Raw genomic sequence first — 18,754 nt, 5'->3', positions numbered from 1 at the left:
ATATTTCTTAGTCTTTGGCTAATTCATGGTGGTGGTAGTTGCATGCCTGCAACCCCTTCCTTTAGTAAATTGAACCCCATTTCATAATACGGCGATCGTCCCTAAAATTCCTTGTCCCCTGCTATCGTGGCTTATTATGAACGAGCGTTGGGGCAAGCTGCTGAACTCAATTCTTTCTTCCCCCAACCCCATTTGATTGTGTAATTGTTCAGTATTCAACTGTTAAATAAATGAGTCCTTTAATCTGTACATTCTCCCTTTCATTGCATGAAACCATCCTTAGTGTCACAGTGGAATAATGAAGAACTATAATGGTTGCTACAAGGTCGTGCAGGTCTCGCGCCATTAATGATAGGATCAAGATTCAATATCGCGAGCCTGGCACGACCATTTTAACGCATGGCACCGATAATAATAATAATAATTTTCAATTATCCCCCATGGATAAACTGGGAAGTGTTCACGGCTCAGTGTGAGTACGTGAGCACTAAATCCTCTTGATGTGGTGGAAGTAGTGGCCTCTGTTTTACCTTGCTGGTTTAAAAAAAAAAGGAATATTAAAAATTACAGCCTCTACACAGAGGGATCGTAATCTGTAAAAATAAAACGAGCCACGGCTTTTAGTATTCCGTATTTTCAGTAGGATGACATCAAGCAGCCTGTCCATTATTTTTTGTCTCTTTTTTCTCTTTTTTCTTTCTGTGTTCCCCTTCTCCTACTCTTTTTCTGCTTAGGCGTTTGATGTTCCTCTTATTCTTCTTCCTCCCTGTGAACTTCTGAAGGCTGGCTGTTGTGTACAGAGTTCTGTGTAGTCAGCACGTACACAACTTTCCCACTAGAGCGCGCCCTGCTGAGCACAACAATGCAGGCGCAGCGCTCGTCCATCTCCGCACTACGAGATGGCGCTGCCTTAGAGACAGACCAGATTCTGCTTACGCCGATCCACGTATTAATATGTAACGCAGCCAATGAGGTTGCTGCAAACGTAGAACCTTTTCTCCTTGTGGATCACACTCGCGCAGTGATACATGAACGCATGTTATAACGAGTGCACAGACCTCTGATTAGTCAGTCTGCATTTGTCTGCAACAGTCCTTACGAGTTCTTTTTTTTTTGTCATCAGTCTACTGACTGGTTTGATGCGGCCCGCCACGAATTCCTTTCCTGTGCTAACCTCTTCATCTCAGAGTAGCACTTGCAACCTACGTCCTCAATTATTTGCTTGATATATTCCAATCTCTGTCTTCCTCTACAGTTTTTGCCCTCTACAGTTCCCTCTAGTACCACGGAAGTCATTCACTCATGTCTTAGCAGATGTCCTATCATCCTGTCCCTTCTCCTTATCAGTGTTTTCCACATATTCCTTTCCTCTCTGATTCTGCGTAGAACATCCTCATTCCTTACCTTATCAGTCCACCTAATTTTCAACATTCGTCTATAGCACCACATCTCAAATGCTTCAATTCTCTTTTGTTCCGGTTTTCCCACAGTCCATGTTTCACTACCATAGAATGCTGTACTCCAGACGTACATCCTCAGACATTTCTTCCTCAAATTAAGGCCGGTATTTGATATTAGTAGACTTCTCTTGGCCAGAAATGCCTTTTTTGCCATATCGAGTGTGCTTTTGATGTCCTCCTTGCTCTGTCCGTCATTGGTTATTTTACTACCTAGGTAGCAGATATCCTTAACTTCATTGACTTTGTGACCCTCAATCCTGATGTTAAGTTTCTCGTTGTTCTCATTTCTTCTACTTCTCATTACCTTCGTCTTTTTCCGATTTACTCTCAAACCATACTGTGTACTCATTAGACTGTTCATTCCGTTCAGCAGATCATTTAATTCTTCTTCACTTTCACTCAGGATAGCAACATCATCAGCGAATCGTATCATTGATATCCTTACACCTTGTATTTTAATTCCACTCCTGAACCTTTCTTTTATTTCCATCATTGCTTCCTCAATGTACAGATTGAAGAGTAGGGGCGAAAGGCTACAGTCTTGTCTTACACCCTTCTTAATATGAGCACTTCATTCTTGATCGTCCACTCTTATTATTCCCTCATGGTTGTTGTACATATTGTATATGACCCGTCTCTCCCTATAGCTTACCCCTACTTTTTTCAGAATCTCGAACAGCTTGCACCATTTTATATTGTTGAACGCTTTTTCCAGGTCGACAAATCCTATGAACGTGTCTTGATTTTTCTTTAGCCTTGCTTCCATTATTAACCGTAACGTCAGAATTGCCTCTCTCGTGCCTTTACTTTTCCTAAAGCCAAACTGATCGTCACCTAGCGCATTCTCAATTTTCTTTTCCATTCTTCTGTATATTATTCTTGTAAGCAGCTTCGATGCATGAGCTGTTAAGCTGATTGTGCGATAATTCTCGCACTTGTCATCTCTTGCCGTCTTCGGAATTGTGTGGATGATGCTTTTCCGAAAGTCAGATGGTATGTCGCCAGACTCATATATTCTACACACCAACGTGAATAGTCGTTTTGTTGCCACTTCCCCTAATGATTTTAGAAATTCTGATGGAATGTTATCTATCCGTTCTGCCTTATTTGACCGTAAGTCCTCCAAAGCTCTTTTAAATTTCAATACTTGGTCCCCAATCTCTTCTAATTCGACTCCTGTTTCTTCTTCTATAACATCAGACAAATCTTCACCCTCATAGAGGCTTTCAATGTATTCTTTCCATCTATCTGCTCTCTCCTCCGCATTTAACAGTGGAATTCCCGTTGCACTCTTATTGTTACCACCGTTGCTTTTAATGTCACCAAAGGTTGTTTTGATATTCCTGTATGCTGAGTCTGTCCTTCCGACAATCATATCTTTTTCAATGTCTTCACATTTTTCCTGCAGACATTTCGTCTTAGCTTCCCTGCACTTCCTATTTATTTCATATCTCAGCGACTTGTATTTCTGTATTCCTGATTTTCCCGGAACATGTTTGTACTTCCTCCTTTCATCAATCAACTGAAGTATTTCTTCTGTTACCCATGGTTTCTTCGCAGCTACCTTCTTTGTACCTATGTTTTCCTTCCCAACTTCTGTGATGGCCCTTTTTAGAGACGTCCATTCCTCTTCAACTGTGCTGCCTACCGCGCTATTCCTTATTGCTGTATCTATAGCGTTAGAGAACTTCAAACGAATCTCGTCATTCCTTAGAACTTCCGTATCCCACTTCTGTGCGTATTGATTCTTCCTGACTAATGTCTTGAACTTCAGCCTACTCTTCATCACTACTATATTGTAATCTATGTCTATATCTGCTCCTGGGTACGCCTTACAATCCAGTATCTGATTTCGGAATCTCTGTCTGACCATGATGTAATCTTTTCCAAGTATACCTCCTCCTCTTGTGATTCTTGAACAGGGTATTCCCTATTACTAGCTGAAACTTGTTACAGAACTCTTTCTCCTCTTTCATTCCTTGTCCCAAGCCCATATTCTCCTGTAACGTTTTCTTCTACTCCTTCCCCTACAACTGCATTCTAGTCGTCCATGACTATTAGATTTTCGTCCCCCTTTACATACTGCATTACCCTTTCAATATCCTCATACACTTTCTCTATCTGTTCATCTTCAGCTTGCGACGTCGGCATGTATACCTGAACTATCGTTGTCGGTGTTGGTCTGCTGTCGATTCTAATTAGAACAACCCGGTCACTGAACTGTTCACAGTAACACACCCTCTGCCCTACCTTCCTATTCATAACGAATCCTACACCTGTTATACCATTTTCTGCTGCTGTTGATATTACCCAATACTCATCTGACCAGAAATCCTTGTCTTCCTTCCACTTCACTTCACTGACTCCTACTATATCTAGATTGAGCCTTTGCATTTCCCTTTTCAGATTTTCTAGCTTCCCTACTACGTTCAAGCTTCTGACATTCCATGCCCCGACTCATAGAACATTATCCTTTCGTTGATTATTCAATCTTTTTCTCATGGTAACCTCCCCCTTGGCAGTCCCCTCCCGGAGATCCGAATGGGGGACTATTCCGGAATCTTTTGCCAATGGAGAGATCATCATGACACTTCTTAAACTACAGGCCACATGTCCTGTGGATACACGTTACGTGTCTTTAATGCAGTGGTTTCCATTGCCTTCTGCATTCTCAGGTCTTTGATCATTGCTGATTCTTCCGCCTTTAGGGGCAATTTCCCACCCCTAGGACAAGAGAGTACCCTGAACCTCTATCCGCTCCTCCGCCCTCTTTGACAAGGCCATTGGCAGAATGAGGCTGACTTCTTATGCCGGAAGTCTTCGGCCGCCAATGCTGATTATTTCTCAAAATTTAGGCAGAGGGGGTTCGAACCCGGGACCGGAGACGTTTTGATTATGAATCAAAGACGCTACCCCGAGACCACGAGTTCTACATTTGTCTGGACCACTCTATTGTCAAGTTTCAGTCTGCACCCAATAAGATTACCATATTCCTCTACATAGCCATGAAGATAAATGTATAGACACTTTTGTCAAGTATCAGGGATATATGTGAGAATAAGATTAACGTACCAATACCAAAGGAACTTCTGATCGTCAATTGTAAATAGCATCCAGAACCAAGTTAAGTAATTTTTATGCTTGTTATTATTTTAATAAATGTGTGTGAAAATTAATCAAGTTATGTTTAAAGTTGGTCACCGTCAATCTGCTACTCTAAGGGTGCAAGTGGCATTTCTATTGTCTGACCTAACGGCAGAAGATAATTTCTATCGTCTGACCTGACGACAAAAGATAATTTATATCGTCTGACCTAACGGCAGAAGATAATTTCTATTGTCTGACCTAACGGCAGAAGATAATTTCTATTGTCTGACCTAACGGCAGAAGATAATTTCTATCGTCTGACCTAACGGCAGAAGATAAACACGCCACGATAAGACCACGAGACATATTGCTGACACTCGCCTACTTCGTTAGAGCGACAAGTCAAATAATCTGATGGTGTGTGTACTGAAGGTCTTACAGTACGCACACCACACCGGACATGCATCTGATGCGTAACAGGTAACTGGGTAATACGCATAATTCCCAGCCCCGAGTCAACGGCTAGGGTTTACATGTACTCCCTGGTACAGGTCAGGCCCAGGGAAGGGTTACGGCTTGAGTTGTTACGTTTACAAATTGTCAATTGGTCCCTGTGTCAGCTGTACAGGTGGTGTGACCTGAGGTGTGAAAAATCATCTAAGTCGGGTGCTCCCCCTCTGAGAGGAGCCCCCAGTTGGAAGGAGTGAGCCATCGGAAGCGGGAAACCATGAGGATTTTCGCGCAATGAGCGTATCATCATCTTCATAGTCTGTCTACTAAACGTAAACGGAATGAGGTTAAAGATTCAAAGACGCTCCCAGCTGCACCACGGTTCCTCGTGGTTTCACATACTGAAGTCAGTCTGACCTTAGCTATGGTAAATACGCTTATTATTCAGAAAGGTGTTAATACAGCTGCTGGCCCTGTGAAATCCTGCTCCTGTCTATGCAATAGAACATTGCTTTTGGGGACTACTTCTGATTCTCAGACACAACCACTGCTTGCAGTTTCGCTCCTCCATGGCTATCTTGTTCGTGTCGAGGCCCATCGAAAGCTGAATTCTTCACATGGTGCTGTTTACACTAGGCTGCTCAATGGTCTGACCAAGGCAGAGATGCAAACATTCCTCTCTGGTCAGGGTGTCATTGCAATCCACCATGTGATGAAAAAGGTAGATGCCTCCTTAGTGCCCACACGCAAACTCTTTTTCTCACTTTTGATAGGGTGGTTCTTCTATTAAAGATCAAAGCAGGTTATCAAGTTATCAAAGTCCGGTCGTACATTCCGAACCCGATGCGTTGCTAGCAGTGCCATAGTTATAACCAACTTGAATGTCCTCTCGACACCCGGCCAAATACGTAACCTGTGATGGCGATGCTCACGAGGGCATTTGTCTGCCTCCTGCTCCCCACTGTATCAACTGTAATAGCGACCGTGCTACCTCTTCCAGAGATTGTCCCGTGTATCTCGATGAACGGGCTTCCAGGAGACCTGTGGGAAGGAAAAAATGCCTTACTCGCAAGTCGTTAGCTAGTCGGAAACCCTGCGTTCTACAATGTAGCACTTACAGTACTGTTCTTGCAGCTTTTCGGTCTACGAAACACATAACGATGCAGGCATGCAACCTCAAACTCAGCACCACGGTTGTAAAATGGCCAAGTGTCATGTTAGCATCCCTGTCTTCCCCCCCCCCCCCCCCCCCCCCCCAGCTGAACTTTCACCTCACTGGGCGATGTCACCTCATACACGACCAACAGGCTGGAAAGGACAGAAGGGATGCTGCCATGAAGACTTCCTATGCCCTTCCAGTCAACAAACATCTGAGTCTTCCTCTCCCAACTGTAAAGGCTCCAAGCAATCAAAGGCAAACGGTCTCCTCCTTCACCGACCTTGAGATCCTCTTCGACGGTGTCGCCACGTGATACCCTCCCTGGCCGACCATTGGACGCCGCAGATCAACAGAAGGAGAATGCCGATGCCTCTGTAGATTCCATGGAGCAGGATCCTCCAGCATTTGTGCCCTGTAGCAGTGAGTCTTTCAAGGATGGCACTCGGCAGACGCCGAGGTGACAGTACTTCATGTTTCCCTCCTCCCCTTTCTTCATCATGACTCTCTTCCAGTGGGATGTTCATGGCCTTCAGTCCAACAAAGTCGACTTACAGATGCTCTTAGAATCGCAGCGTCCGCTTGTTCTCTGCCTCCAGGAAACAAAATTGCGTTCTCACATCCGTTTTGAGATCTCACATTTCTTCGCAGTCTGCTTTGACGTACCCCCCCCCCCCCCCCCCCCCCCCTCTAGGGCGACATTCCATCTTAAGGGGGAGTCAAGCTGCTCATACAGGACGGCATTCATAGTAAATCCATCTCCATGATGTTGCAGCTGTTGCATTTTCTCTCCTCACTTGAACATTTCCCTTTGTAACGTTTACATCGCTCCATCAAGGGATGTCACCAAGGCAGACTTTCTCCAGCTTATTGGGCAACTACCTCAACCCATTTCTACATCTGCGACTACATGGTTACTCTGCAATTCACACTTAAGTGCCTGGCAGAGGGTTCATCGAATCATTTTCATACTACTTCTGTACCATTCCACTCTCGAATGGCACGTGGGAAAAAGGAACACCTAAATCTTTCCGTTCGAGCTCTGATTTCTCTTATTTTATTATGATGATCATTTCTCCCTACGTAGGTTGGTGTCAATAAAATATTTTCGCATTCGGAAGAGAAAGTTGGTGACTGAAATTTCGTAAATAGATCTCGCCGCAAAGAAAACCTCCTTTGTTTCAGTGGCTGCCACCCCATCTCGCGTATCATATCAGTGACACTCTCACCCCTGTTGCGCAATAACACGAAACTAGCTGCCCTTCTTTGTACTTTTTCAATGTCCGGCGTCAATCCTACCTGGTAAGGATCTCACACCGCGCAGCAATATTCCAGCAGAGGACGGACAAGTGTAATGTAGGCTGTCTCTTCAGTGGGTTGGTCTCATCTGCTAAGTGTTCTGCCAACAAAGCGCAGTCTTTGTTTCACCTTCCCTTCAATATTATCTCTGTGGCCTTTTCATTTTAAGTTGCCCGTAATTGTATTTCCTAGGTATTTAGTGGAATTGACAGCCCTTAGATTTGCGCGATTAACCGTATACCTCAACCCATTTCTGCTGGTCAGCGACTTCAATGCACACCATCCCCTTCGGGATTCTCCCAGAACCTGTCAGAGATGTGCCCTCTTGGCTGCCCTTCTCGATAAGTTCAACCTCATCTGCCTTAACATGGGAGCACCGACGTTCCTTTCAGACTCCACGCACAGCTACTCCCATTTGGACCTATCCTTCTACACTGCCCAACATGCCTATCGTCTCCAGTGGCACGCTCACGAGCGACCGTTTCCCGTGTGCTCTTCTTTTGCTGATTCCTACACTACCTTTGTGCACTCCCAAATGGCAGGTTTCTAGGGCTGACTTGAGGCTTTACTCCTCCCTGGCGACCTCCGACGAACCACATTTCCTCAATTGTGATGACCAAGTAGAACATCTTACATACGTTATCCTTACCACCGCAGAACGTTCCATCCCTCGCACTTCCTCTTCACAGCGCCGTGTCTCGGTCCTTTGGTGGGCTGAGGCGTGCTATTCACGCGTGGAGACGTGCTCTAAGCGTTTTTAACCATCATCCTACTATGGAAAGCTGCATTCGCTATAAACATTTGCGTGCGTAGTGTCGGCGCGTTCTTCGGGATAGCAAAAAAGCTAGCTGGATTTCATCCACTAGTTCTTTTAATAATTCCCCTCCCTCTTCTATCTTGTGGGCCAACCGCCGATGGCACTCAGAGACCAAAGCCCATTTCCCAGTTTCCGGCCTGACAGACGACGTCATCTTGGAGCCTATTGGTATCTCCAACACCTGCGGTGATATCGAGCTCCTCCCACTATCACCCTTCCTTCCTCCATCGGAAACGAGTGGAGGAGGGTCGGGCGATACGCTTCTCTTCTTAGAATCGTGAGTACTACAATGCCGCCTTTACTAAGAGGCAGCTGGATCATGCTCTCACTTCATCCCAGTCCTCCGCCCCAGGGTTGGACGATGTTCACATTCAGAGTTTGCAGAACCTTTCTCCTTGATACATACAGACGCAATTGAGTGGAGGGCACGTTTGCTAGTCGCTGTCGTGAAGCCACTGTCATACCCACACCTAAGCCTAGGAAGGACAAACACCTTCTTTCTAGTTATCGCCCCATTTCTCTCAGCAGCTGTGTTTTAAAGGTGATGGAATGTGTGATTCATGCCCAGCTGGTATGGTGGCTCGATTCTCGCAATTTACCAACCACTGCATAGTGTGGATTTCGAGAGCGCCGCTCTGCAGTTGACCATCTCGTCACTTTGTCAACCCATGTCATAAATGTTTTTCTGCGGAAATCCCAGATTGTCGCCGTGTTTTTAGATTTGGAGGAAGCCTACCACACATGCTGGAAGACAGGTATCCTTCGCACTCTCTACACGTTGGGCTTCTGTAGCCACATCCTCAATTTCCTTGAGGAATTTTTGAAATACCATGTTTTCAAGGTCCATACGGATTCTGCCTTGTCAGACACCCTTGTATGGGAAAACGGTCAGCTTCAGGGCTCTGTCCTGAGTGTCGTCCTCTTTGTTGTAGCCATTAATCCTATTGTGGCCTTCAAGTTTTTGTATGTATTTCTTTTGACTGAAGGTCTTGGGGACCATGGCTGTTCACTATTCTAAGAAAATGATACGCCTACAACCGTATTTATGATCTTATTTATTCTGTAGCTACCAGTTTCGGCGCTTCAATGCGCCATCTTCACGCTGTAGTTGATGCTAAAGGGATTTACACAATCAGGGCCTGATGACCTCAGATGTTAAGTCCCTTAGTGCTCAGAGCCATTTGAGCCATTTACAAAACCCATATATACTCCACACCAGTGGCCAAAATAGCTGGTTTACGTAGACTATCTGTAAACTTTGGTGTCAACAGTCCAACCATCAACTGCCAACTGACCGGAGAAACATTGGTATTTTGAATGTTTCTCCCGTTCTGATTTATATTCTTGTATTTTTTTTTTTTTAATACTGGGCAGGCTGGCGAACGTGGAGGATGGTGTTCTGTACTGTTCACACGCAAAGGCAGTTGTTTTCAAGGGCGACCTTCGTGATGCGCAGTGGGACGTAAGGTTTCACGTGACGCCTGCACATTACAACTTCAACCTTTTCTGGGAGGTCTTTTCCTACAAATGCAAAATGGAAGTTTCTGTATCTATTTGGTGATCTTTTGGAGTGTACAAGTCTGACAAAATGCACGCCTTGCCGTTCTATATTAGCTCGTAGCTCCTTTCTGTCTGGAGTGTAAGGTCTTTGTGGAAGATAACTCCATGTCTCATATTCAAAGATTTATGTAGAGTAAGGGTCACTGCTGTCACCCAGTCTTCCACATGTGAAGTGCTTGAGATTATGCAGCAGAGGAAGCTTTAGCCAAAAGTGATGCAATGAGTACACTTCTCCAAATCTGTCCTCCATTTGTTCCACGAAAAATAATGGTTTCGTCACAGTAAAAATATTTCTTGTGTCTTATAATAGACACCAGGTATGAATATATTGTTTTCTTCCCAGTCTCTTCCCTTTCTTCGGGGTAGCCGGGATAGGAACTGCAGTTGAAATATCTATGCCTATCTGTTGAGATAGCTGAATCAGTACGGCTTCTCTGCCGAGAGTTCACTTCCACGCACCGCTAAGATTACATCCGCTGTCACGATTAAAATTCGCCTCGAACATTATTTCTACAGCCTTTTCAATTACACAGTCCCAATATGTCATCGGGCCACAAATGTTCGCGTTTGGTTTCAAGAACGTTCAGACAGTTCAAGCGAATGATTTGGCCACCCAGATCGCCCGACATGAAACCCATCGATCATTTATGGGACATAATGGAGAGGTCAGTTCTTGCTCAGTGTATAATGGCGTAGACTACCTTCTTCCCCTGAGCGTTACACAGCGAGGTAGCATCCTGACTGACATATGGATTTAGGCTTCCCATTATTTCCAAGAATCGGTTATCTAATGATACTGTCTTTGAAAGGAAGTTGGACACGAATCTTCTATTTTTCCATACGTTTTATCACGCACGCCATTGTTAAACGATGAAGTCGGTTTAAATTGTTCCTTTATGTTCATACTAAGGTGTGATTGTCTGGTTCGTAATTGAACCGGTTTTCTATACGACGCAAGTATCGGCCATAGCTTTGAGTAAAGAACACGCACATCACTTATCTCGAGGAGTAAACGACGTAAGAAAGGAAATTACAATAAGGAAACAGCGTATTTTACTCCTGTTCTTCTGTACATGAATCCACAGCTGCGATCATCTCGTGGCCATGACATTTTGTTCGATGATGACAATGTCGTGTGGTCCAGCGCCGTTTTTCAAAGGAAGACACCATTTCGAAGTATTTACCACTTCCCTTCATCCCCTCTCCATAAAGTCGAAGTACTGGGGAGTTGATTTGCAGTTGCTTGTCCGGAAGTGTGTGTTTCACGGGTGGTTATTTCTTTACTGGAAAGTGTTGTATTTTTATGGATGGAGTGAAGAGAGAGGACAAGACACGGTCCCCTGCACGTAGCCTATTCTCTCAAATAGTGCCAAGGGTTACACTGAGATTGAAGTCCGTGCCTCACAGTAGCTACACTGTCATAAACGGGCCTCCACGTGTTTTCTTTACTTAGATTTTTTAAGTATTATGGACATTTAGACATCCCAGTCCTTTCACAAGCAGTGCCTTGCCGTGTTAGAAAACTGTGGAGGAGAGATGCACCCACTGCTGGACAGCTTGAGCACTGCACTTACCGTGCCGTTTGCCGCTTGTAGTGCGTCAGCGGTGTGAGGAGCGAGGCCCACGAGAAAGACAGGCCGCGGCGCGTACGTCACGAAGGTAGTCCTGAAGTCCCTCGCACGCTCTCAGCTCAGCAGACAAACTGCGTTTCTAACCCTGTTAACTTGCAATTGCATGTTTATCTACAAATGAGAATTCCATCTTCTGCTGTGAATCCGCTATTATGGAGTCTTATTATTAGAACTACAACGATCGAAAGTCCATATGCCTACTAACAATTTGTTACGGCTGTGCTGCGTATAATAAAATTTTATCAGTTGGATGAGGCACGACATCTTGTACGAAATGAGGACTGTTAAGCAGCTGGATGCTATACCGGTATACGTACTGTTATATCATTTATGCAGAGCGCTAAAGCCACTGCACAGTCGTGTATTTTGTTGTATTAGTAGAGATCAGTAACACTCTCCAAAGCCAGATTTCAGTAGAATATGCAATTCTGGTTAGTGCGTAATCATCCAGTTACGAGTTGACACGATTAGAGCTGAGCGAGCGAGCTAGCTCAGGCCTACCCTCATGACGTACACACCGCGGTCTGTCTTTCTCGAAGGCCTCGGCTACTCTCTAGGTGCGTCATACAGATCAGCAGTGGATGACCTACAGAAAGGGCGCCAAATTGTCACTACTTTAACAATAATTAGTGATAACAGTAATTCAGTTTTATACAGGAAATGTCAGGAAGCCCTTGATGAAGAAATGACTGGGACAGTCGATAGAGAATACACGAGAAGGTAAAAAGTTTTACGAAGTTACATAACAGGTTCTGTAGTGCGCAAAGTGCTTCACTCCCGTTTAGGCGTGATCCAGGCGAGATCTCCGTGCTGACTAAAAATGTAAACTTTTTCCGTTCTCGAATTAGTTGGTTGGTTTGTGGGGGTTAAAGGGACCAGACTGCCTCGAATTAGTTATGTGTATTAATATCGGAGGTGTATTAGTGTAAACTTCTTAGTGTGGAAAACACACTGTGATGTCATTTCATCTCTTCATTTAATAATGGTAGCTACACGTAATCATACCAGAAACCACACTTTATCAGTCTAAGCCTGGTTACAACAACGACTCTGAGGGACGTCATCACAAATTGTATTATGGAACAGGTTGGAAACTGTCTAGATTAGTGATAGTCAACCGTTTTTACCGACCGTGCACTTTTGTATTCCCGTTACTAGTAAATTTTTCTAATTGCACACTGTTTCCACAGCAATGGTGATTTAGGAAGTAAGGATGTAACTTTGCTTTACGAATATTTACTATCAAAAACAGTCTTGATCACAAATTATGTATTCCGGTGACCGGTTTCGAACACTTCATCTTCAGAAGATGACCACAGTTGTGGTCGAAACCGGTCACCGGAATAAATAATTTCTGATCAAGACTGTTTTTGATAGTAAATATTAGTACTAATATTGATCACTGTTTGCTCCCACAATGTATTAAAAAGTAACTACTTGGCGAAATTTATCAAGCAGAATTACAGAAAGTTAGGGCATATAATATATTATTATTTACCAAATACTTTGTGTCAAAATTTTGTAAATACCTAATGGAAATATTTTTAAAGTCTCTACTACCTGCTGCCCATCATGAAACCTGAAATGCCCATTACCGGGCGGTAGGGATCAGTTTGACTACCACTAGTCCAGATGCTTACACATGAGGTTAATGCATGACGAAACTGACATCTTGCCATCTTCAGTGGAAGGGTTTACCCAGTGTAGCTATATGGAACCAAGCTCATTAGTCCCAGGCGATGCATCTGCTGATATATAAGGATAATAGCTGTTATCTGTGGTAGTGGTCACATATCAGTAGTTTTGTTGTGATGAGCAATGCTGAGTAAGTTATTGTTCGTTTAATGAAGTCAGCCGCCCTCATGTGTCTGCTGTTCCGAGAAGCATAACTCGTGACATGCGCCACCTCCCCCCTCCACCAGCCGCACGCCTGCCAAGTGCAATGCACGATGAGGTGGCACACAAAGTGTCGCTGCCAATTGGTGTGTGTGGGCATTGGACTGCTGAATTACTACTCAGGCACCATATTATTGTACTTGGCCGTTTTCGGAAACATACGGTGACGTTACAGTAAATAATTACAGTTATGAATGTGGAAATCTCATCCCACTATCAAAGATTTCCAGTGAGTTTTGCTTACACTATAAATCCAAATCAGGCTGTAACTCGTTATAAGTCAGTCAAAGTGCTTTCGCTCCCTGGTGTACCTGGTGCTATTTTGTGGTAAGTTCCTACGGACCAAAGTGATGAGGTCATCAATTTCTAGACTTACACACTACTTAATGTAACATAAAATAACTTATGCTAAGGACAACACACATATCCATAACCGAGGGAGGGCTCGAACCTCCGACGGGGGAGGGGGATGGGGCGAACCGTTACTACCCCGTTCCGCAGCTAATAGCAATATATTATACAACACGCACATCCTACAACAAACTGAATATTCTTTTATTGTCACTTTCTAAATTTCTGAAGTAGCCTTTGCTTGTCATTGGGAGTCAAGCCATCTCCATACTAAATTTCATCTACACTCCTGGAAATTGAAATAAGAACACCGTGAATTCATTGTCCCAGGAAGGGGAAACTTTATTGACACATTCCTGGGGTCAGATACATCACATGATCACACTGACAGAACCACAGGCACATAGACACAGGCAACAGAGCATGCACAATGTCGGCACTAGTACAGTGTATATCCCCCTTTCGCAGCAATGCAGGCTGCTATTCTCCCATGGAGACGATCGTAGAGATACTGGATGTAGTCCTGTGGAACGGCTTGCCATGCCATTTCCACCTGGCGCCTCAGTTGGACCAGCGTTCGTGCTGGACGTGCAGACCGCGTGAGACGACGCTTCATCTAGTCCCAAACATGCTCAATGGGGGACAGGTCCGGAGATCTTGCTGGCCAGGGTAGTTGACTTACACCTTCTAGAGCACGTTGGGTGGCACGGGATACATGCGGACGTGCATTGTCCTGTTGGAACAGCAAGTTCCCTTGTCTAGGAATGGTAGAACGGTGGGTTCAATGACGGTTTAGATGTACCGTGCACTATTCAGTGTCCCCTCGACGATCACCAGAGGTGTACGGCCAGTGTAGGAGATCGCTCCCCACACCATGATACCGGGTGTTGGCCCTGTGTGCCTCGGTCGTATGCAGTCCTGATTGTGGCGCTCACCTGCACGCCGCCAAACACGCATACGACCATCATTGGCACCAAGGCAGAAGCGACTCTCATCGCTGAAGACGACACGTCTCCGTTCGTCCCTCCATTCACGCCTGTCGCGACACCACTGGAGGCGGGCTGCACAATGTTGGGGCGTGAGCGGAAGACGGCCTAACGGTGTGCGGGACCGTAACCCAGCTTCATGGAGACTGTTGCGAATGGTCCTCGCCGATACCCCAGGAGCAACAGTGTCCCTAATTTGCTGGGAAGTGGCGGTGCGGTCCCCTACGGCACTGCGTAGGATCCTACGGTCTTGGCGTGCATCCGTGCGTCGCTGCGGTCCGGTCCCAGGTCGACGGGCACGTGCACCTTCCGCCGACCACTGGCGACAACATCGATGTACTGTGGAGACCTCACGCCCCACGTGTTGAGCAATTCGGCGGTACGTCCACCCGGCCTCCCGCATGCCCACTATACGCCCTCGCTCAAAGTCCGTCAACTGCACATACGGTTCACGTCTACGCTGTCGCGGCATGCTACCAGTGTTAAAGACTGCGATGGAGCTCCGTATGCCACGGCAAACTGGCTGACACTGACGGCGGCGGTGCACAAATGCTGCGCAGCTAGCGCCATTCGACGGCCAACACCGCGGTTCCTGGTGTGTCCGCTGTGCCGTGCGTGTGATCATTGCTTGTACAGCCCTCTCGCAGTGTCCGGAGCAAGTATGGTGGGTCTGACACACCGGTGTCAATGTGTTCTTTTTTCCATTTCCAGGAGTGTAAATCGATTCGGCGCTCTAGGCGCGAAATTTTAACGTAGCTACTTTCACGCTTGCAGTATTAATTTGGAAGTATGGATAAAAACACTAAGAGAATTCTATATGCACTGTATTCATTACGTTGAATAGTTTTGAGTAGACTATATCAAACAATAAAAGCGTTTACAAAATAAAGTTTAAAACTCACACAGTAAATAGGTTTTTTCTAAGCGTAAATATGCTTCCGTAATTTTCGTTGTACTCTTCAATTCAATGAATATTCTGTACCACACGCTTTCTAAAGCAGCCTACGTCCTTCCTCGGCTGGCGCAGTGGTTAGACATTGGACTCGCATTCAGGAGGACACGATGGTTCAATCCAACGTCCGGCTATCCCGATTTAGGTTTTCCGTGATTACTCTAAATCGCTCCAGGCAAATGCCGGGATGATTCCTTTCAAAGGGCACGGCCGACTTCCTTCCTTGTCCTTCCCTAATCCGATGAGACCGATGACCTCGCTGTCTGGTCTCCTTCCCCAAAACAACCAACCAACCTTCCTCGGCGTTCAAGCTATATTCGTTCCAAATACCATCGTAATTCGTTCAGTGGTTTAGTTGTGAATATTTAACAGAGTTAGTTATGCACTTATAATATCGAGAAAGTAAGTTTCGATCGGTCGCAAAATGGAAAGCACAATGGAAATCCGATGAAGCTTTACACATATGTGTTGGGCAGTGTCTGTAGTATGCCAGTCGACCGTGTTACGTTGGGCTTTGCAGTTCTGAGCGGACAGTGATGACGTAAAAATGCCCAGAAAACAGAGCCTCCTGCCAAGTATGGTTGCCTGCCGAGAGCGTTCCACTGTTTCCATGTAAACCCACATAACATAACTAATGTATTTGCTGCTTCGTGACAGTTTTCGGCCGCCCTCTGCTAGGGCAATGAGGACGCTCCTGCATCGTTTTCGATGGGAAGTGTTTGATCACCCACCATACAGCCCGGACTTGGTCCCCTCTGGCGTTCATCTCTGCTGACATGAACCACAGGCTTCGAAGACTACATTTCGGCACAGACAACGTGCTGCAGACCAGCGCTTAGAATTGTCGGAAAGCGTAGGCGGCTGCCTTCTATGACGAAGGTATTGGTAAGTTGGTATAACGCTACGGAGGGCGACTGTGTAGACAAGTTGGTGGAAGATGCAGTTAATGTGTTGCGAATAGAAACTTCCCGATTTTCACGGTGGTTACCATTTCATGACCGTTCGAAACTTACTTTCTGGACAATCATGGTATCAGTATGGGCTAGGGACTAGGCATGAGAGGAATGTAACACTATGACGGATCACAACTGACAGTGTCTCATGTCCTCATTCTATGACACACTGCAGAGAGGTTTCGAATTTGACCAAAGACATTCGCTCCAGGTCCAAAGAACAGCAACTGCGTGCTGTTAAGCCTCCTCGCTTTGACAATCTTATACTGTCAGCGAAAATTTGTTATACCAGAAGGGTTTCAACGAGCTACTTTCGACTCTAGAGCCACCACATTCACGCGTTTTGGCTACCTCGGCTACGAAGGTTAGTCTCCGACCCAATAGAAATGAAAACACTACCTGCTTGCCGCCAAAGCACGCCACCCATAGGTTTCCGTCTGTATCAATAGTTTGTCCGTCTGGCAGTCCTTCCACGCCTTGTTCTTTAAAGTCGAAAACGGTTCTTCTGTTGCCTGCAAAAGAAACGCTCTCGTCAGCACAAAACTCAATCAGAGAACACTAGAGTAGCTTGAATTCTATGTGTAATTTACCTATTTTGCCCTCGGTAATATTAAAATCGAAGGCATCTATTTTTCTAGTTTGAGAATCTATGTAGTACATGGTTTTGTTGTCTGAACTCCACGCAAAGCCGTTTGAAATGCTGATATTTGTTGCGTGCGTCTTAGTGCTTCTGTCCTTGGCAAGGTTGAATAATATTCCTTTCTCTGGGGTGACCTCATTATTTACTATTGGTCCCAACGTCCCTGAAACAAAAATAATCAACAATTTTAAATGTCTGTTGAGAATTTGACAGGACTTCAATTTTTTTAAACGTGTATTAACAATACTGTACTTGGTGCTCAAACTTTCACATACTCGCACTTCATAGCACGATTTTTTGCATTCTAGTAATGCAAAAACGTCTGTAATAAAATGTCCTGTTCTTATTTTCGGTGAAAACTTGTTAAGGGTGGGCTATTTTGCAACACGGTACTGACATAAACATAAAGTACCGATTTTCAATATAATATAATTGGGTTTCGAATGTAGTAGAATATATATTTGACGGATTTGGCCTGTTTGTTCGGGCCATCGCTTCATCTCAAGCTGGGCGTCTTAAACATATTTTGCATATCGGTGCTGCGGAACAACGCACTTGAATCATTGGTGATGTGTGATACTTATGATAGCAGGGGAATTGCCAAGAAGAAATATGAATTCAACCGTGCAGGAGGGATTGACCAAAACGGAGCGGGATGGAACTGGTGTTTTGTCTTTTTTCTTTTTACTTTTGGGAAGGGCTATAACCGAAGAAGTTGGGAGTAAAGCTAATAATGGCCCAGATACCGTAGTGTGAAGTTATCCATATGAGTACTAAATGGAATCGCTAAGTTTCGTTTACACGATAAATCACACAAATCTGCTGGTTTGAATTCAACTAAATGCTTGATGATTACATAGCTTAAACTGGAACCATCACATATATAATAGCGTGGGGAAAGCTAAGCAAAGACTGCAATTTATTGGGCAGAGCTCTTAGAAGATACAACTAATCTTCTAAATAGTTTGCCTACACTACGCTTGTCCGTCCCCCTCTGGAGTATTGCTGCCCGTGTGGGATCTGCTTCAGATAGGGTTGACGGAGGACATCGACAAGGTTCAAGGAAGGGCGGCTCATTCTGTATTATCGTGAAATATGGGTGGCAGTGTCACGGATATGATATGCGACTTGAGCTGGCAATCATTAAAACAGACATCTTTTGTTGCGGCAGGATCTTGTCACGAAATTTCGATCGGCATCTTCCTCCTACGAATGCGAAAATTTGTTGGCGCCAAACCACATAGGGAGAAATGATCATTGTAATTAAACCCGGGCTCACTCGGAAAGACTTAAGTGTTCGTTTTTCCTGTGCGCTGTTAGAGAATGGAACGGTAGAAAAATAGGTGGAAGGTGGTTCGATGAACCTTCTGCCAAGCAGTTAATTGTGAATTGCAGAGTAGTCATGTAGATGTTGATGGGATGTGTTGGTTGGTTGATTCGAGGAAGGGGACCAAACAGCAAGATCATCGGTCCCATCAGATTAACGAAGGATGGGGAAGGAAGTCGGCCGTGCCCT

At 45.0% G+C, this 18,754-nt stretch overlaps 2 protein-coding genes across 4 annotated transcripts in view; one reads left to right on the top strand and one right to left on the bottom strand.

The window, feature by feature from the left end:
* Positions 1 to 18,754, top strand: part of LOC126335630 (regucalcin-like) — a 331,250-nt gene that overhangs the window by 134,123 nt on the left and 178,373 nt on the right. The window lies entirely within an intron of this gene.
* The window catches only part of LOC126335608 (regucalcin-like), a 99,262-nt gene that overhangs the window by 6,898 nt on the left and 73,610 nt on the right, over positions 1 to 18,754 (bottom strand). For all 3 annotated transcript variants that reach the window (XM_049999078.1, XM_049999063.1, XM_049999070.1), the window contains 2 exons: positions 17,189 to 17,401; positions 16,998 to 17,110 (listed from right to left, as the gene is read on the bottom strand). In XM_049999078.1, coding sequence (XP_049855035.1) covers positions 16,998 to 17,110; positions 17,189 to 17,401 — 326 coding nt within the window. The remainder of the gene's footprint in view (positions 1 to 16,997; positions 17,111 to 17,188; positions 17,402 to 18,754) is intronic.

Source organism: Schistocerca gregaria, chromosome 1, assembly GCF_023897955.1.
Source record: "Schistocerca gregaria isolate iqSchGreg1 chromosome 1, iqSchGreg1.2, whole genome shotgun sequence".
In the NCBI taxonomy this organism is placed as follows: Eukaryota; Metazoa; Arthropoda; class Insecta; order Orthoptera; family Acrididae; genus Schistocerca; species Schistocerca gregaria.
This window is presented reverse-complemented; position numbering and strand designations above follow the sequence as displayed.